The sequence below is a fragment of the Styela clava genome, chromosome 4 (genome assembly GCF_964204865.1).
Source record: "Styela clava chromosome 4, kaStyClav1.hap1.2, whole genome shotgun sequence".
NCBI lineage: Eukaryota > Metazoa > Chordata > Ascidiacea > Stolidobranchia > Styelidae > Styela > Styela clava.
Window position 1 is genome coordinate 3,801,622 of NC_135253.1, and position 19,548 is coordinate 3,821,169.

The following is a 19,548-nucleotide window of genomic DNA, read 5'->3' on the forward strand; positions in this document are numbered from 1 at the left end:
CAAGAGCTTCAGCAGTTTCATAGAGTTTGAGTATAGCGTTTATACATTCTGATAATGTATACCTTGGGACATGGAAGGCACCTTGTGCAGAATATTTAGCTAGTGCGATATAGATGGACAGTAGTCTGCTTGACAAAATACCATACAAATGCCCCTGGAAGTTTGTCGTTAAAGTAGGCTACTGGTGCATGAGTTTCAATATCTCAATTCGTGGCCGTGGATAAGTTTCATTGCGTTGAATCCATGATACAAAGGATCAAGTTTGGTGTGTAAGGGTGCGTTACTAATTGCTCAGATTGGTTTATTTTGTCACACCGCATAGCTCATTTGGTGCGAATTATTTTCAGTTAAATAAAATCTCTGCTGTTCTGGCTAGCGTACCGACTATGTAGTTAATATGTGATAGGCCTACTCATTTCAACTTATTGTTAATATGTATAGCTAAGTACTTGTAATGACATTCGCAAATGACATTAACAATAACCTGAATCGAATGCATACTTCTTTCATTTTCAATGAGGCAATATAATAGGGATTTGACCTTCTATATTTATTATTACTAGCCATCAAAGTTTATTACTAGCCATCAAAGATGAGTTATTCCTCGCAAATCTTTAAGTCTGGCATGACTCCTCTGATAAACACAGCCAATTGCTCTTCATCGACACCCTTTCGAAGCGTAAAGTGCGACAGAGAAGTAAACAAAATTTACCGACTTGGGAAGAAGATGGTCATATTGTTTGTTACCGTGTCATTGCTAAGCTGTTATTTTTCAGCTACAAGTTGAACGCTAGATGAACAGCATTCTCCATCAAACACATCAACAGCCTGTTTCATATTTCACCATCCGAATATGGTTTAAATATTTCGCGCCAGTATAAGACTAATCTTGTATGATGTCACAGTTATTTCCTCAGGCCTGCCTCTACTGTTGAACATATTTGTTTGCTTGCTTTTACCTGATACACTTTTGTAGCAATCATATTTTTAAGAATGAATGTTCAGATTTTGTAGTTACTTTCAACATTAAAAGATTTCACACTACTTATCACACAACTATATTACAGAGAAGGCTTTGTTATTGAAGTCAATTTGAAAATATTTCTCCTCCCAATCACTTTGAAACGCCCAATTTTCTTGCTGATGTGTGCGAGCTTTCTTTGAATTTGAAGGTTGCTTTGCCATAGCTATATGTTTGTTAGCCTCGAGGCGGAAAGAGCAATACCAGCAAAACTGCCATCTTTTCCAAATTTGGATTCATTTGAGTTCCACAGCATGTATTTGAACTCGAATGTTCTTCCTTCATAAAACTTGTATCGAGCAGAGATAGAGCTCGAGGAAGAATTTGGAAAATTAATATCAATGGAAGTCTCCGTGATTAGATCACACTCAACTGTAATAATCGCCGCAAAATAATCTTGTTTGCATATTTCGGTTTCCGCTCCATATTTATTCCACAGAAGAACACAAGAGGTGAAAATGGAATCATTGCGTTTTTACATTTATGCATCATGTCCTGACTTGGGAAAGCAAACTGACAAACCGGACGTATATATCAAAATAACTTGGCTTCGCATGCGACGTATTGCAACATTCAAATATTTCAATGCCAATGCAATCACTACACTCATCTGCACATATGGGTGATTTCTAAGGCCGAGAATTTCAGGGAAAATGCTTTAACCGTTGGCCGGGTAAAACTAACCGGTTAACCGCAGCGTGATGTTCGATGTACTAATTTATAATTTTGGCTTGTTACGTCACAACGGTTACAAAGCAATACTGGTGATTTTATCCGGTATCGCTCAAAATTATTACGAATGGAGATAGTTTCATAATCGCTCTGCTGCGAGAGATATGCAGCGTGATATGGAAGTATTTCAGTAAAACCCGAATCCGTTATTAATGTCATTTATGTGACAAATTTTCAGTGTTCGACGTGCAAATTCTACTCTAAAATATCATAAAGAAAAACAGCATCAACTGCGCACTTACTTGTTGGATGACATTGGATATACGATTTTGCAATAAATTCGTAAAACTGATTCTGAAATTTGACCGAAAACTGATTCAGAATTTCTCATTGTCAAATTTTCACAATCAGCAATCTTGGTACATCAATTATTTTTCACATTTATCGGGTCCTTACCAATACAGTTAGTGATATTCTTTTGAATTAAAAGCCACGGGAGAAAAATTTGCGATGACGTAATCATTTTTGGAGAAATTGTACATTATAAAGATGATTTGTACCTGAGATGTCAGTAATCGTAACCGTTAACCGTCTAAAATCGGTTACCGATTAACCATTCCCAGTCCTAATGATTTCAATGAGTTTGAATAAGAGAAAATGAAAGATTGCTCATACAGGAGGGCATCTGTTAAGGACCAACGTCATCGATCACCTGTGATAAGACATTATCCAACTTACAAATTTTTACGTATTCTAAAGACGACTCAACCTCGCTACCTTTTATTGACAACATTGATGACGTTTTCGTAACTGAGAAGTTTTTTGAGCTTGCAATGAGAACAGTTCAACCACACGCTACGGTGAGATTGTGCACTGTTATCACAGGGATTCCATCGATCTGGAACCCAAAATAAGGACGACTGGAAAAATTTCTGCATTGTGAGCAGAAATAGCTGGCTTTCCTATGGGCTCCAGGTAAATGTCACAATTACAGACGTCAGAGTGTGCGAAGCACTTACCCTTCAAGCTTCGTTTAACTTTGAATTCTATCCCGTACTCACAAAAAACGTTCTTACGTTTACTCATTTTTCAATTTAGGCTAAAATAACCACCATCACGACAAAACCTAAGGATCGGCACACTAACAATGCTTCATGCCTATCTATGCCTTGCTTTTTTGTGTTCCAAATAAGATTGTGTTACTTTTATGATGCCACAATAAAGCTTTGGCGATAAGACAAACTTCTATTATGAAGTCCAAATAAGACAAAATAAGAATACGCAAGCCAAAAATAAGGACGCAAGCTAAAAATAAGCCAAAAATAAGGACAAACTTAGGAATAAGAACGGTATGGAATCCCTGGTTATCCAGCTAGTTCAGCAATTAAACAACCGATCCAACCGTTTATGCGCAACTTTGGATTGCTGGACATTAAGGAACCACATTTACTCTAAAGGCAATTGCGAGGGGCGTACGACGTACACAGTCTGCAGCCACCTGCTTCGCAAAAGATAAGCAGATAGAAAAATCTTTAGGTTATTAGGCAATGTTCAGTTGTGCCTATCTTTAGAAACACAGGCTTTGTCAAACTTCCATCAAGTTTTCCAAATTCATCTCAGTTTCTTGATAAAATAAATAATGAAAAGTCACAAACGCATCGTTCAGATCGTTGGTCCAATTCTCATCCCGACTCGTTTCAGGTTGGATACCAAATCAACGAACAACAACCAGCATTTATTTATCATACGGAATGCGCTTCCATGCTACTCCTATTGAAGCATCAGTTACATTCCGCTCGTTTCAAAACTCGATTATCAGTCTGCTAGACTCGGTTAAAGAAGATTTACTGATCTTCAGTCAGATCAAGGATTAAAATGACACTTGTCAAAACGTCTTCAAATAAATAATTTCAACTACTGCATTTGTCTATTTCTCTCTCTTGGATGGAAAAACCAGCATTGTCACCCCAAAGAAAATTCCCATCATTTCCAGATTTCAACTCGGCATTACCTCAAACTATACCGCACCATCAAAATCCCAAGCAGTCCACGTTTTGCGTTTATACCAGCAAAGGCCCAGAAGCGAAGGATTTCTAGATTTACTCTGCTGTATGGAACATGCGGATAACATTCAGAAAACCATGATCAATATATTTTTCCTGATTTGTTTGACGACTACAAGAAGAAAAATCACCAGATACGCTGCCACACATATGGATTCGACAGGATTATAATTGAATTAAAATCAGAAGTTTTAACTTTATGTAAAGTAGATATTAAGGATAAGTTACAATTTTAAACATCAGAACATGAATTTATTGCGTTTGATACCAAATCTGAAAAATATGAAGATCGGAATGAAACGGCACTCAAGTCTGTTAGAATCGGGAGGAAATATGCCACACCTGTAGCAGCTCAGAGTTCCATTCGAAATCGAAGGCAGGTGATAAAAGCAGTAAATATATATATATATATCAGACATAGCTTAGAATTCTGAAAATCGTGCCCATGCAATAACCTCGATCTGTCACAACGCAACTTCATGGACGACGTGGAAATATTCAACAAAACTAGGTATTTGAAAACGATGATCGCAATTTCAAGATACTTATTCCAAAGAAGCATTGTTCAAATAATATCATTTTGATATAAGTCATTATTTTCGTGCCAGAAACTTGACACTCCTAATATATGTAGCAATGTGTCACATGCCATATGTAAACTATGCTGTACCATAATTGGTCGAATTATACCAACGTTGAATAGTGTTTTTCTTATTATGATTTTTTCTCCAGACTGTATCCAGCTCTTCCATCGACGATGTTTCTGTAGAAAATTTTAGATCCCCGAGCAATACACCAGTAATGGATTAGAAGACTTATTTAGCAGAAGAATATCTTGACGTACAAGCAAAAGTAATGTATCTTTCATTTGCAATAAATTTTTCGCCTTATTTGTGAAAATAGTTGATATAATACCGGCATACAAAATATTTTAATGACGAGAGAATTTATGATTTGGTTGTCATAGCTTTAATTTGTGATTCGCGTGATGTTTTATTGAGTCCCAGCTTGACAAGTTGGTCGTGATGTATGTGGGACACGACATTTTTGAGACACCCCCCTCAAAAAAAGCTGATATCTACCAGGTTGAGATCTCAGAAAAAACAAAATCCGAACGTTGCTAGCTGAGTTTCAAGCCCAGTAATTCATGTTTTGCAGCATTGTTAAAAGTGCCGACAACGTTCGAAACATTGTTAAAAATTGTCTGTAAGATCGCAAAAGTCGAAAGCCAGTTACAGAAGGGGAGTTTATTAGGAAACCTCATTCCTGTCCGACCGTCGTCGGGTGCGGACGTGTCAACTGGAAAAGACTAGTGAATGCTACGCGTTGCATGTTTCGGTATCTGTAATCTGTATCGCGTAATATCAACATGAGCAAAGCCCATCAACTGGATTTAAAGAAGTTTATGGATAAAAGATTGGATTTAAAGTTAAATGGTGGACGATCTGTTGTGGGTATATTGCGAGGTTTCGATCCTTTTATGAATCTACACGTGGATGATGGAACAGAGCGTAGAAAAGATGGGACCATTGCACCTGTTGGAGTGGCTGAATGGTGGTCGTTCGTGGAAATTCAATATTGATGTTGGAAGCATTGGAACGGATACAATGATTTTAAACTGAACTAACCGAAAACGACAAAAGAACCCAACACCCCAATCCATGATATGTGCATAGACTGCTATGGAACATTCAATCCATTTACCAAGCTTGTTTTTTAGTAAAAAAAACGTCACTGTGTTACTTTTGCAACGTAATTGAACTAGGCCTACAGCATCACCATTTTTCGGCAGCGAGTGTTCTTTAATCCATATATCTGTAGGAAAAGCACATACACGTCTCACATTTTAATTTGAATTTATAAGATATTGCCCGATGTCACTTCGTGTTTTTGTTTTATTGTGTTTTGACTGTTTTGGGGGGACGGGCACGTACTTGTACGTATTTAACTTTATTATTAAGTTATGTCCTCCGTAACCGTCCTCCAGGTTCTCTGTATTTCGTTTGCCCTTTGTTGTTGTTTTGTTTGTATCAGAGTGACCAAATAAAATTGATTGATTGAAACCTTATTTATTGTAGGTTCCATTACGTTTGAACCCACGACAATTGCACCTATGAAAAAATTTTTTACGGATATTTGAGCCCATACTAACACTAACCCATGGATTTTGGCACCCTCATATAGATTGAACCCGTTGATATACGGGTGCAAATGTATGGGTTCAAATGTACGGTTTTACAATACTCGAGTTTTTTGATAAACCATTTAGTAACACGACCTGTGACGAATATCCAATACACCTATAATATCATATATGTTCTTCAAATTTATTATAAACAGTTTCAATAAATAACTAAAAAGTTCGACTGCCGGTAATAAAAAAAGTGCTCCGGCGGTAATAGATATTCGCAATGGAAGTCGCACACGGAAGAGTGAATGTACTTGAAGAATTGCACATTCTTCCGAACTTTTGGTGACACTAACCCAATTGCCCCTGTGCGCGCATGCTAAGATTTTATTGTCAACATTGTTGCGCACAATAATGCAACACCAACTCGCTATTATCACTTTATAGATGCTTGTGTAGTGTAGCGCAACCAACGCAATCATTCTTCCTGCCATGTCGGTGACTCGCCATATCTTAAAAAAGCCATCGATTGCATAACCAATTTAATTTATTTTTTGTTGATAGTGTCTTTATTTTTTGTTGATAGTGTCCTCCTGGAAAAGGTTGGCATAACGCAAAATAGAGTCAAGAAAACTTGCATTAACATCAGAATAAAAACACCAGCGTTATTTACGTCGAACACAGTGTTAAATTAAGATAAAACCCGACATCCACGATAAAAGGTAGTAAATTTATCATAAAGCTACACAGCATGTTTGAGCCGATAATACCAAATAATAGGAACATCTTAAATTATAAAATCCATAAATTCTCTGAAAGACGAGAGATGGAAATTCCTTCTTCTGAACATTTTGAAAACCATAATTGAATAAGAATTGGGTCAAAAGAAATAGCATTCAAAAAGTTTGAATATACATTTGACTTGTTGCTGATTGATTTTTTCATCAGGAATTGAATGTCGAAGCCAACTTTGAACTAACTGGCCATTGTCAACTGCTAACATGACCATTTTTCAGCTCAAACCAAAATTTTGATCTATTGCTGAACTAAAAAATGGACCTACCGTTATATATCCAGGATGCAAAATTTGCTATAAACAAAATTGAATAAAAATACTGTCTGCTGTGCCAAAATCACAACAAAGTGCTTCGTCTTAGTAAACAGATAGTATAAAGTATAAGTTTGAACAATATCATTTGCTAAATTATCTTCCATACAATTCCCATTATACTATTTACACACCAACAGCTGGAAAAATATTTGATTCATTGTCTAGTTTACTCAGTGCAAAAATTATAAAAATACATAATTGTTCATTGAATTGATAATTTTGATAAAGAACAAAAATTAAAAAATTTTGTAAATAAAAAGTATCAGTAAAACGAGCCTGATCAACCAATATTGACATAAAAGGGTAAATGAAAAACCATCAACACAAATTTGTATAGGAAATGAATTTTTATCATAAAAACTGACTGCATATGCTGTTTTCTCGTTCAGAAAATTCACTCGACACCTTCGTTTTGATATAAAAATTACTGTGTATTCTGATACGGAATATAGTTAACATTTATGATCCAATTTGTGTGGTGGGGTTTGTTCCAGCAGCTACCTCTCCATACTGTAAGACATAATACTGGTATACATATGCCAGGATTGCCATTGGTTGACCAACAATTAGAGAAAACCATACCATCATGTTACCATAATGACCTGAGTATCTTGAAGAAACCCAATATGTGACAGCTGACAATGGGATTTGAGCTAACATGCCCATAAACGCCCAGAAAGGGAAAACATGAAGAGGAATCGAGACCATATATTCGTGGAAAAAAGCTGATAGTAGGAATACAGCAACTTGTGCGATAAACTTCGATCCACCTGATTTTAAAATAGGCTTGTAGACGTGTCTCGTACACCATTTGTGTACGGGTATATTCCATGCTTGCCAGAAATAAACAATTGTTTCTGAATTCCACCAATCTCGGTAAAATTCACGATCCGCGAAACGTAAAACTTCGGCAATAACATTTAGAACAGAATGGAAAAACCAGTAAAAGAAGATAAGCCACATAAAGTGATTAGGTATCGCAAGTCGAAGAAGTCTTTCCAACATTCTGCTTCCTTCCAGCTTATGTATGGGGGCGATGGCTTTTTGTAGAGTAGGAACAATCCATTGCTGACAAAGAGCTAATTCAAGTTGCAGTAAAAACAACACTTCTATAATTCTTCTCAAGAGAAAAGCTCTTCGTATTTTTATGCTTCGTGGATAATTCAATTCATAGCATAGAGTTGGTGCGCACATAAAATAGTATAAATTTTTTATTGTTAAATTGTATGGGTATTGGACCTGAATTGCCTCTGGATTCAGTTTTTCATCGATCCTTGTATCTGGCATTGAAGCTGTGCGTCGAAGTTTTCTTTTTTGATTCGAAGCTTTGAGATAATCTTCCCGATACCAGCTATTTGCTTGTGCATAGGACCACAGTTTAACAAAGACAATGATGTACGTACCACATGCAAAGACTGAACCTATTGGGTGAGGTTCTAACATCAATATTTGCAATGGCGGAAGGACTACTACTCCTAATTGATTTATTACATGGAACCCTATGCCAACGCTGTTTGAAATTTTGCTTCGGGCAACAGCTAGCTCTATGTAATATGCAACTACTATAAAAATATTGGAAGCGCACATCAACAACACATTTGGCCACTCATATGGGTCTTGGAAAATCGCTGCAAGCCATTGAAAAGGATCAACCAATATTCCATATTTTAGAACATTTTCAAGAAATAATCTTGCATTGCTAATAGCAAGAAGTATGACACAGAGGTTCAAAAATCCGCGATAATCAGAGAAGCCACTTTTCGAGCTAAATAAAGAGTCTCTCGCTTCGTGACATATCTTTGTACCATAATGTGGCATTTCTTTAACGATTCTAGTGTTTTCCGTCTTTGCAGTATGTTCTGTGCCATTTTCATTTGCTCTTAGTTTAGCCTCCGATATGCTGACAGATCTATTGGTTCTTCGACGCACTGCAGGCATATTGAATAATTGAAGGTATAAACAAATTAATAACTGGAAATGAATGTTATATTTGGTATTAAGATGAATAAAATATCAAATTTGTAAAATACACATAATTGCTCAAGTATAATCAGAAATAAGCTCTGGGCGTTTCCTTATCCAGAATACAATACTAGTCACCTCATGAGCTAGTACTAATATCTAACACATCACTAACAATTATTGCAGTAAACTTTATATTAATGATTAACATGCGACGACACCATACTGAGGGTATACTAAACAAAACATGCCAACAATCAAAACAAATCATAAAATATCATATCAATGTTCAGTTACATAATGCCAATGTAGAATGAACCCAGATATATGCTATCATGTTTTGATTCAGATGAAAATCTCGAATGGTTAGTGTGACAAAAATTAAATTCAACTCGATTGATTATCAAGTTCCCAACTAACCCCAAAATGATGATTTTTGACATAACAGGATGGAGGGAATTCAATAATGATATGCTGAGCCCGATGTATACCCATCCAGAACTGAAATATCTCAGGAAATGGAGGGGGATTCTGTACTAAGTCAACATTAATCAAATCAATTGAAAGGAAGCGTTTACATTAATTGATTATTAAGTGAGAAATGAGTCTCTATTATTTTTGAGTGTGCATTATCTTGCTTTGAGCAAATTCTCTTGAAAAATACTGTAAACAGATATGGGAAGTTCAACATAAATATGTAAATACTGCATCAAAGCACAAGCTTGTCTTAACATATCCGCACAAAGGCTATGTGTTCATAGTGCTTTACAATAAGCTAGAACACATACTGCCTTGCATATATATGGCAGTAATGGCATGCAATAGTTGTGCTAGATTTACCAGGCCATAAAGAATCGAAGAGGGTTTTTATTACTTCATTGCTAAAAAGGGGCCTCACAAATGGCATAGCATAAAGGCCTATCATCATCTAAATCCGGCCCTGAATATAACAGGTAACTTTGTTAACCATTACCCTACATTAAGACAGTTTGCATCGCATGAATGTATAAACATTTAAATACGACCATGTCGTGTACTTTACAATATAATGTAAGTAAACATAGTACTGTAGTACCGGTATTAACTAAGATCAATAATGTAAGAAGAATAATTAATTATTGAAAGAATACCATGAGAATGAATTTTAATGAAATGCCTGAATTGAAAAGCATTGCTTTTTAACCTTCATACACCCAAATTATTAAAGCACGATGAATATCTATAATTACGGAGGATGGCAAACATTTAAGTAATAGGCTGCATCAATGAGATTCACAAGAGTAGAAAAATTGCCTGACTGTATGCTTAAAAAACATGCCCATTTTTGTTGGTTGAACGGTAAATTGCAATATGTCTGTATGTAGAACGCGGGTCTCGTGAAGTACACGCCGCAAGTACCGGTACTTCTAGTTGACCTGGCTCGACAATTTTTGTATATGTCCTTCCTAACTACGCTCATGTGATAGTTGACAAAACATGTTAGAATAACTGCGCTATTTCTATATTTATTATAAAAATAGTCTATAACTCGACGTGGAACTTTCCGCCTCCTTTCGTTACCAAAATTGATAAAATAAAATCAACCACCACAAAAGAATAAGTAATGAAGATCGAATCAATTCACAATCTAACCAGCAACGCGCCTCGAAATGGACTTTGGACCGACTTTCGCATGTTCGGAACACGTACCTAAGTGATTTATCTGACGCAATCTCTAGTGTTGAAGTCGTGACATTGTATTATAATGTGTCTAGGTATGATCTGGTAGTACAATACCTCATGATTGTCAGTTTCTAGTCGCAATAAATATCAGTTTTACGTTGCAATAAATATTAGTTTTACGTTTCGCTTCGTTTACTTTTTGGCGGCGAGGAGTCCTTCAATCCTCTCGCATTTATTATCCCACACGGAATTCGAGGCGATCAAGGTGCGATGGAAGGCGTATTCCCCACGCTTAACCAACCGATTGGTGTGAATATTTCATATAAGAAAAGTACGTTAGTTTGGAATAATCAAACAGGCCGTGTGGGTGGTGTGCCTTTTCCTAATTTGCAAGGGTCGAACCCAACTACATAGCAATCGCCAGTAAAGACGAATATTTTTAGGTCCGGCTATGATCCTTCATCCCGAATCCAAGACACAAGTCATTTGTGATAATTAATATCGAACGCAAACAACAACAGACTCCTGAGACAACTAAACAAGGAATGATTACACATTTACACGAAGTACAGCGGTCACGAAGAACGCTACGGAAAAAGCGGTACATGCATAAGCAAGTTGATTAAAGTTTTTACTTGTACATTTATATAACATGTAATGAAATCTAACGGAAACACTGACTAACTGGCGTAACCTTTTCCCGTTAACTGATCACGGCATTTAGCTATAGAATCCCGGGTTTCCAGCGAATCTCTTTGTACGAATCGGATTCTATCTACAAACCCATCCTAACTTGTCACATGGTGTACATTAAGTGATTATTCAAACCAGCACTGCGTATCCCGGCTTTCTTTCACTTTCCGCTGCAGACTTTTACTGCCTTGGAAACGTGAACCCTCCGGTGACTAGTAATTTACAGTTGAACGGAACTCCAATAAAATAACCCAAAGTATGTCGTGTAGAGGAATTTTATTCGCATTTCCACATCACACTTCATAAGCATTGTTAGTTTTATTGATGTTGATGACTATTTGTCTTTGAGCAAAAAGAGATGTGTGCAAGTGAAACGATCTCTAGCTAGTACAAAGAAAACAAAAACAATATATATAATAAGAATATTGTAATAGTAGTAGTAATAGAAGAATAATCATCATCGAAGGGTAACAATACTAACAGGCGTAAGAAGGTGAACAACGACAATATCATTAAAATTATTGGTAGAAACACTAGAATAAAAATAGGCTGAAAACAAGACAAAATCGGTCAATATTAATTGTTTAGAAATTATAATGTCCATGCATGAAAATAATTTGTGGATTGTCTAAATAATATAAAATAAGCCAAAAATAACAATCACCAACTATTTTATGAAAAAGGAAACAAAATCTGAAATTATATAGTGAGTAACTCAATTGCTTACTTGCTTGCTATGTTCCTTGAGAAAAGAATTTCTATAAAACCAAAATAATATTGTTAGGTACAGAAAAAATCAGTTATTATTGAATAACCAAGCCACTGAACTAATAATGGTGGGGCAATCTATAAGACAAGAAAATTTTATTGATTATATTATACTGGACATACAAAAATTAGCGAACCCAGTATTGTGAAATGAAAACAATTATTAAGTAATCTGCAACATGCATTTAAAATTAGGGCAACATTCTTATTTTGATGAATATCTATATTTTGCATTGAATGCGAATACGAAAGGGCTACATTCATATATGATCCTGTATTTGCAAAATAAACTAAATTTCATGTATATGAAGAGAAAAAGAGAATTAATTGTTTAAAAACATTGGGATGCAATCACCAGCTTAAAATAGCACAAACAAAAAACTCTACATATCTTAAGATGAATGAATTAAGGTGACCTAAACAGTCATTTATAATAACACTTTCTTATAATATTTGGCTTGAATGGCAAACTGAAAGAGAAAACTTTCAACTTGGGTTCATATTCAGTGACCCACGGAATATAAACAAATCAAAATTGCTGAAAAAGTACAGAATTTGCCACTTTTTGCAAGCTTTTATTATTTCAATTGCTTATAAAAATTAATTTATAATTTATTCAACCTCGAGCAATACTTTTGCAAGTTTCAAATAAGCTTTTACTGTGGCGGATTGTGTTCACATTACTGAATTATTGCATAAAAGTATAAATGCAGAGTCAGGACAGGTTTGATTCATCTTATTTTGACAAAAAGTAAAGGGACAGCTTAACATGAATCCGAAATTTGTTACAGAGGCAGAGATTTTCATAAAATTACAACCACCATTTCCAAATAGCGTGCTTCTTTACAGAGTTTTTCAATGCATTATATTTGTAAAACAGCTTAAAGTGAAGATCAATAAACTGGACAAGTGATTAATTTCGTTATAAGGAAAAACCTTCTACTTACAACCCAACTTTCTACAAAAATACCAACGTTTAATACATCACCAAGCATGAACATTCCTTGTAACAACAAACCGATTCCAACATAAATAAACAAAACTATGGTTACTAACCATACCAAATCAATTCTGAAAACCAATACTCAAGACATTCTTCTAACAAATCTCGAACCCAAATATCAATATCACACCAAACAATGAAGATTTAATTTAAGTAGTGCCACTGTGAAATGGTTTGAAAACTAATATTCATACCAAAAAAAAATAAACCAGGATGAAAACACAAGATTGCCAGGCACTACCCAGTCCAGGTTTATCCTATTTATGAAATGCCAAAAATGACTTATTTAACCTTGTATTATCACAAGGCCAATCTTCGACTGACACTAAGAAATTGACCGCTGTTTAAATTCAAATCTATATATTTTCGCTTTTACACATTTAGAATGTAAATATCCAATAGTTCATAAATTTGTTACAAATACTTTTTAACAATAATTTAACACACATACCCATAGTGCCTTAAAATCAATGTAACAGCCATATCATCAGATGGAAAAAGGTAAGATACATAAAAAAATAAAGAAAAAAACAAACTCAAAAATTAAACTTACAGCTGCCAACCGCAAAAATAAGAATTTTAATGATGTCAGTTTGGCAAAGTGAAATGACGAACATTAGTGCAAATTAAAGTATGAATCAGCTTCCTCAAAAGGAATTATACAAGTATATATGTCTCATTCAAAAAAGACATTTTATAATTTTCCAAGCGAGAATAGGTATATTATTTATACAATAAGTGAAAAATCAATAAGTTAATCAAATATACTTTATACAACAACCCACAATAACATGTTCTAGTCCCGTTAGCAAATCCGCTCTTTACAAATGAGGAAAATTCAAAATAATATTTGATGCAAAACGTTACTTCATACAGAAAAATCACATTCGAACAAAGATTGAGAATTAAGGGTTGACAGTTCAGTAGCAAACATCTTGATTTAGTCTTTGCCGCTAAAATATTATAGAGTGTATTCTGACCATTTATACAATTTGTTGGTTAAAACTCAACCTCTTGGCTTGTGACATGGGTACAGAGTATCAATACAGAAAACCACCGACATTCTCTGTTGTAAAGCAATTAAGCAGAACAGGAACACAATAGTTGCAGAGTGAGAAAGTTTTGAAGGATGTGATAACGGACGGTCAAGATCAGGCATCCCACGATCCGGACTCTGAATCCAGAAGATACGTCGTTTTGGGATGAGAGCTCGGGCTCGGAGGCAAACTCAAGTCTGAGCTCTTGTTGGAGGCTAGAAAAGAAAAATTTACGCTCAATGATCGCATTCAAAATTTTAAAAATAGGTTCTCTTCTATATTGAACTCACAAACAACAGGTTCCTCATTTCAGAAAACCACTGAACCTATGGCGAGCTCTACAGCACAAGAACATAGCATGATAAGAACAACTTTAACATTACATGTATTTATGTATGTCACTATGTAGCTACATTAATATGAACTATATATTGATATAATACACTTCACATGAATATAACACATAACTTTCGAAAAGCTAAATAGTGGCCAGAGAATCCCATTACTGTTTACGCTCCAGCAATATCATGTTACCATAATTTAAAAGATTGAATAGCAAGAGATAATATTGCAAAAAGCATGCGAGACATTTGGCAATTCAAAAGTAATTCATTTTTACCTGATAGCAAGAAGATAGTGAACGAGACAAGCAAATAGCATTTATCAAAACAGTCAAGTAATTTAAATGCTATGATTTACAATTTTCCGTAAACTCAATTCGCAACAGAAATAAAACTTGAAATCAATAGTTAGTCATGTACAAATCAACTCAATTCACTGATTGAATTATCTTAAATTTTTTTTAGTATTATATAGTCCTTCATCTTCCCATTAAATTTGAGTAAATTCATGTGACAATTTGAACAAATTCCCAATGTAAAAATGTGTTACCTGTCGAAAGACGAGAGTCTGAATCTTCTCTATCATAAGTTGCCATAGAAGCAGAAACAGAAGAACTTGATACATACTGGTTGTAACTTGACTGTACAGATTGAGACATATTCCAGGGTCCATGACGATCAGGAGATGTAGTTGTCGACTATGAGCATAGATAGACAAAAGTCAAAATCAAACACTATACAGAAATTTCTTTCATCTATACGTTTTCATAATCAAGATAGAAAATACAGATGAATCTATATAAAAGAATGAAGTATCTGCAATCATCTTCTTACTCTAATACAGAGAATATAGTTTTGGAAAAGTTCTGGTGTGGTAACGTTGGTACAATTACAAGATTAAATACAAAAGCTTCACAATGCCGAGAAATAAGCCATAAGCAGTCTTTATGTAGTTCCTGGCGAGCGCTTTACATAGATGCGATTAAATGTCACATACTGTATTTTTTATTATTTATCTTGTTTTCTATACAACTGGCACTGAAGGTGGGGAAGGTGAATTTCCTAAAAAACAATACTGTAGCATACTGACCAACAATAACGAACAACTTCCATGAAACTGGGCAAAATGTAGTTATTGGGTCTATACTAATGTATTTAGCAATATTAAAATTTTGGAACAAAACAACTCACAGATGACGAAGATGAAACTGTTGTGTGATGTTGCTGATATTGGTCTCCAGCTCTGTGATTAAATGATGAAGATCTTGGATGTTGAGAAGATCCAGGAGAACGATGTTGAGGAGAACTGGATAACAAAACAAGAGTCAAACTTGGAAAGATCAGCCAATATAATAGAAATGTTCGTAAGAACCTAGTAACCAGATGAGTGCATATCTCTAAACCTTAAGTTCCATTCACTTAACATTAGAATCCCGAGCCGAGTTCCATGTCGATAGTGATTAGCATAATTAAAACTTACAATAACACCACAAAGTTTTAAAACTACACAACATTGCAAGATAATAATATTCTGAAAATATGACTGACATTCAATCACATATTGACGTTATTTGATAGGGCGTCAAAACTGTTTATATTAGGTTACTGCCCATGGATTTTTTTCACAATGAAAGATTGAGCAACATAGAGCTTCAGAAGAATTAAAGTTCATCTATAATCATCTTCTCATCATTTGGTACAGAAGACACCAGGCACTTCAAGTTTTTAAAATAAATGAATAAAGTCTCCACAACAGTGATAATGACTGAAACAATATGAATATAAAGAAAAAATAGCCAAGAACACAAGTGAGTGCTCTAAACATTTATCACAAATATACTATAATCACCTTTCAGATCTTGACACATGTTGACTGTTAGAAGATGACTGTTGTTTGTACATTGGTCCCATCTTCGGTTCACTAGCTCCTCTTGTCACACTAGCACTAGTCTGTTGCTGCTGTTGTTGTTGTTGTTGTCGCTGTGAATTCGGGTCAATTAGAGAAAATAGTTGGAAAAACAGAATGGAGTAGAACGAAAGGTAGAAATGTTATATATTGGTAAGGAAAATAAATAACAATCTCAACCTGTGACTGGGAGGCAAGTTTTTTTTTATTACACTTAGCATCTCTCTATGACATATTATACCACTGGTTAAATGCCAGGCATATACTATCATAAAGAAACCAGTGAAGCAGTAATATCAAAATAAGTGCTTGCTTTGTATGACTTTGCATAGAAAACAAAATAAATCACAATTATTCCCTCCACCTGTTGAGATTGTTATGTTTGATGATCATAGCACTGTTGTAAGCAAGTACAATATATTCTTGCTAGATATCCATGCATAAATTTATTGCAATTGTGACGGAATAAGCATAAAAGCATGATACACATGACATATTATTATCTGTTTACAGCACATGCTAAGGCAGACTTACAATCAATACATTAAGCTTAGGAACAAATGAAAGAATATAATCAAGCGTAATACAAAAAGACTAGCAACTAGTTCGAAACAAACAATGTATATGAATTTATACATGAAATGAATCGCCATGAGACAGGATATGTCATACAGCAGAAGTAAATTTGAAGAATGGCGCTTGTCTATAAGCTTTAAGAGTCCAAATTCCTGGCAAAATTTGTGGTTCGTTCATAATGTTTTTCATAAAACAAACCAACTGAAAGCATACAGTCTGTAGTGATATCAGTGCAAGAATATTCATGGGTAGGGCAGTACTTCTAAACTGGATACCACAGTATAGCCATAAAAATGTAAGGCCAAAATATTAAGCATATCTTGTAGCATAAGAGTATACACCCTAAATGAAAGAGTGTAGTCTAAAAGTCTAGATGAGAAATTGTAGGATATCAGTAAGTGATAGTATTTGTTGCTGAGAAAATGGGATTCATTTATTAACAACTATGAAGAAAACATGCTTTCAATCACCAATCATGCATAGAAGTATACAAGCAATTTAGTGCAATACTTTGATCATAAATATTTGATTTTTTCATAGGGATCCAAAACGCATTTCACAAAATTAAAAAAAGAAAATACATACCGGTAAGTGTTTTTTAAATATTCAACATTATCTCAGCATAGTAAGTGATAAAATAAATCAAAATTTCATACATATTCAATTTTGATAATAGTTTTCCATTTCTCTGATTTTTAAGCATTAAAACATGATATTACAAAAACTTGATAGTTGATACTAAAAAGAATTTTTGTTATGGGTTTTTTAATGCTAATTCATAAGAGAGAGAGCTGTGAAAACGACGGAAGCCTCATGAAACAAATAGAATCATACAATCCAACAACTATTTTTCAAGTTGATCACAGGAAATATAAACTGACATCAGAAATATAGTAACCAGACTGTCAATTTATTGATAATGTGAAATTGCAAAAAAGTATTCTTTTTATAAATTCTAATATGATGATCGTATAAATTTGCAAAAGCAACATTTTTCACAAACTTGACTAAAATATTCTAATAACTAATTTTCTCATTACAGACAGCACAGGACAAATCATAATGCAGAAGTGAGAAATTTGATTGATGGTAAGCTTTATTCTAGCTTTGTTATTGGCTTGAAGAGTTTGAGAAGTATTAGAGAGTAGACACCATTAGGTAGGAAAAGAGAGAGAGTGATCTGAGCAGAATCAGTTGTGTGAGCCGTGTTGCGTCAAGCAAATACGTTCCGGCACAGCAAAACACCATTCATACCCGTAATTCGACCAAGGACGAATCCATGACGTCTGGTCCCAAGTGGTACACATGATTAAAGTTGGATGGGGTTGAAATCAAGTCATGGGTGTGCGACTGCGGCGGAGGCTGACAGACAAAGGGAAAAACGAATGAATTGAGAAGCAAAGATCAAGCTTGGCCTTGATTATACCATACTTGACAAAAGATATTTTTGAGTCAACATTGATGAATTGTGGGAAATATCGATTACCCATAATTCAACACACAAGAGAATTTAAATTCAAAAGACCATAATGCAATTATACAAAATAATATATGTTACACATGAATTATTTTGATGAGCTAGAAGCAGTGATGACCAAAATCAAAAATATACTACTCCAAATACATTGCTTTAAAAAATAGTTTCCTGAATCTAGAATATTAGTGAAACTTATATAGAGACCCATGAGACGATTATATAACTTGAATTAATTTGATAGTATTTCCGTATTCATGTTTTGGCCATCTCTGCTTTGTAGAATAAAAAGTACCAAACATATAGATATTATCATATCATATCCAACGAAAAACAGACATGTTTAGGAATGGTTGGATTATGACTAACGATAATCTTTAACAAACATTTCAGCCCTTGGTAAAAATCATGCTTTATTAGACAAATGTATTGTACATTAACGAATGTATGTCCTTCTGGCAGGCAATACTACAATGATAATTTGCAATCAGGTGTATTTATTAAAAAAAGATTGAAAAAACTGAAAATACAAAATGACTGTAGCAAGTAGAAGACCAGTTATGTCAATCCCGTTGTATTGGAAATACAATGTACTATATACAACTGTCAAGCGATAATATATGCAATTTTAAGTAGTACTGTTTTACATGAACAATGAATTTCCAGGGGTTGTGGAATCTGAATTTGAGTCTAGCAAACTCAAGTGTCCATAACGGACAATTAAAGAAGACCTGCACACACATCTAAGATAATATGGCCAAAACTTGATTTCCCTGCTTTGAACTGAAATTTCATTCAATCTGACGTAAACAGCAAGACGTAAACCAAAAGTCTGAGCCATTTTTAATATCGTCTGGTACAAATTTCCTCGACTCTGCAGCCCAGTTCAGCAATTCGAAAACTTCAAATTTTTTACTTCAGATTGTTGGCACAAAAACTTTAAGGCAGCCATACATAACTAGTCAAACTAAGTCAAAATTGTGTCAGCCAGAAGTCAGAGCCAATTTTTAAATAGCTCGGGAGTATGGTGCCAATTTCCCCGCCTCCGCAGCCCTGGTCTTGTCTGTTCAGCATTTTGAAAACGCATATATTTTCTTTAGATTTTATACTTCAGATTGTTAGCACAGACAC

General features: G+C 34.7%; 2 protein-coding genes across 4 annotated transcripts in view; both read right to left on the bottom strand.

The window, feature by feature from the left end:
* Positions 1-6,413: 6,413 nt before the first annotated feature.
* Positions 6,414-8,978, bottom strand: LOC120326316 (diacylglycerol O-acyltransferase 1-like). The gene has a single exon (XM_039392578.2). It carries the CDS (start codon positions 8,931-8,933, stop codon positions 7,455-7,457), a length of 1,479 nt encoding a protein of 492 aa, XP_039248512.1. The 5' UTR covers positions 8,934-8,978; the 3' UTR covers positions 6,414-7,454.
* A 2,591-nt stretch (positions 8,979-11,569) lies between these two features.
* Positions 11,570-19,548, bottom strand: part of LOC120325749 (serine/threonine-protein kinase MRCK alpha-like) — a 37,644-nt gene continuing 29,665 nt past the window's right edge. For 2 of the 3 annotated variants that reach the window (XM_039391894.2, XM_039391893.2), the window contains exons 34-38: positions 18,198-18,305; positions 16,311-16,441; positions 15,653-15,767; positions 15,012-15,159; positions 11,570-14,335 (exon numbers count right to left, since the gene is read on the bottom strand). In XM_039391894.2, coding sequence (XP_039247828.2) covers positions 14,235-14,335; positions 15,012-15,159; positions 15,653-15,767; positions 16,311-16,441; positions 18,198-18,305 — 603 coding nt within the window. In that variant the 3' untranslated portion in view covers positions 11,570-14,234. The remainder of the gene's footprint in view (positions 14,336-15,011; positions 15,160-15,652; positions 15,768-16,310; positions 16,442-18,197; positions 18,306-19,548) is intronic. The other variant, XM_039391895.2, reaches the window with a different exon arrangement.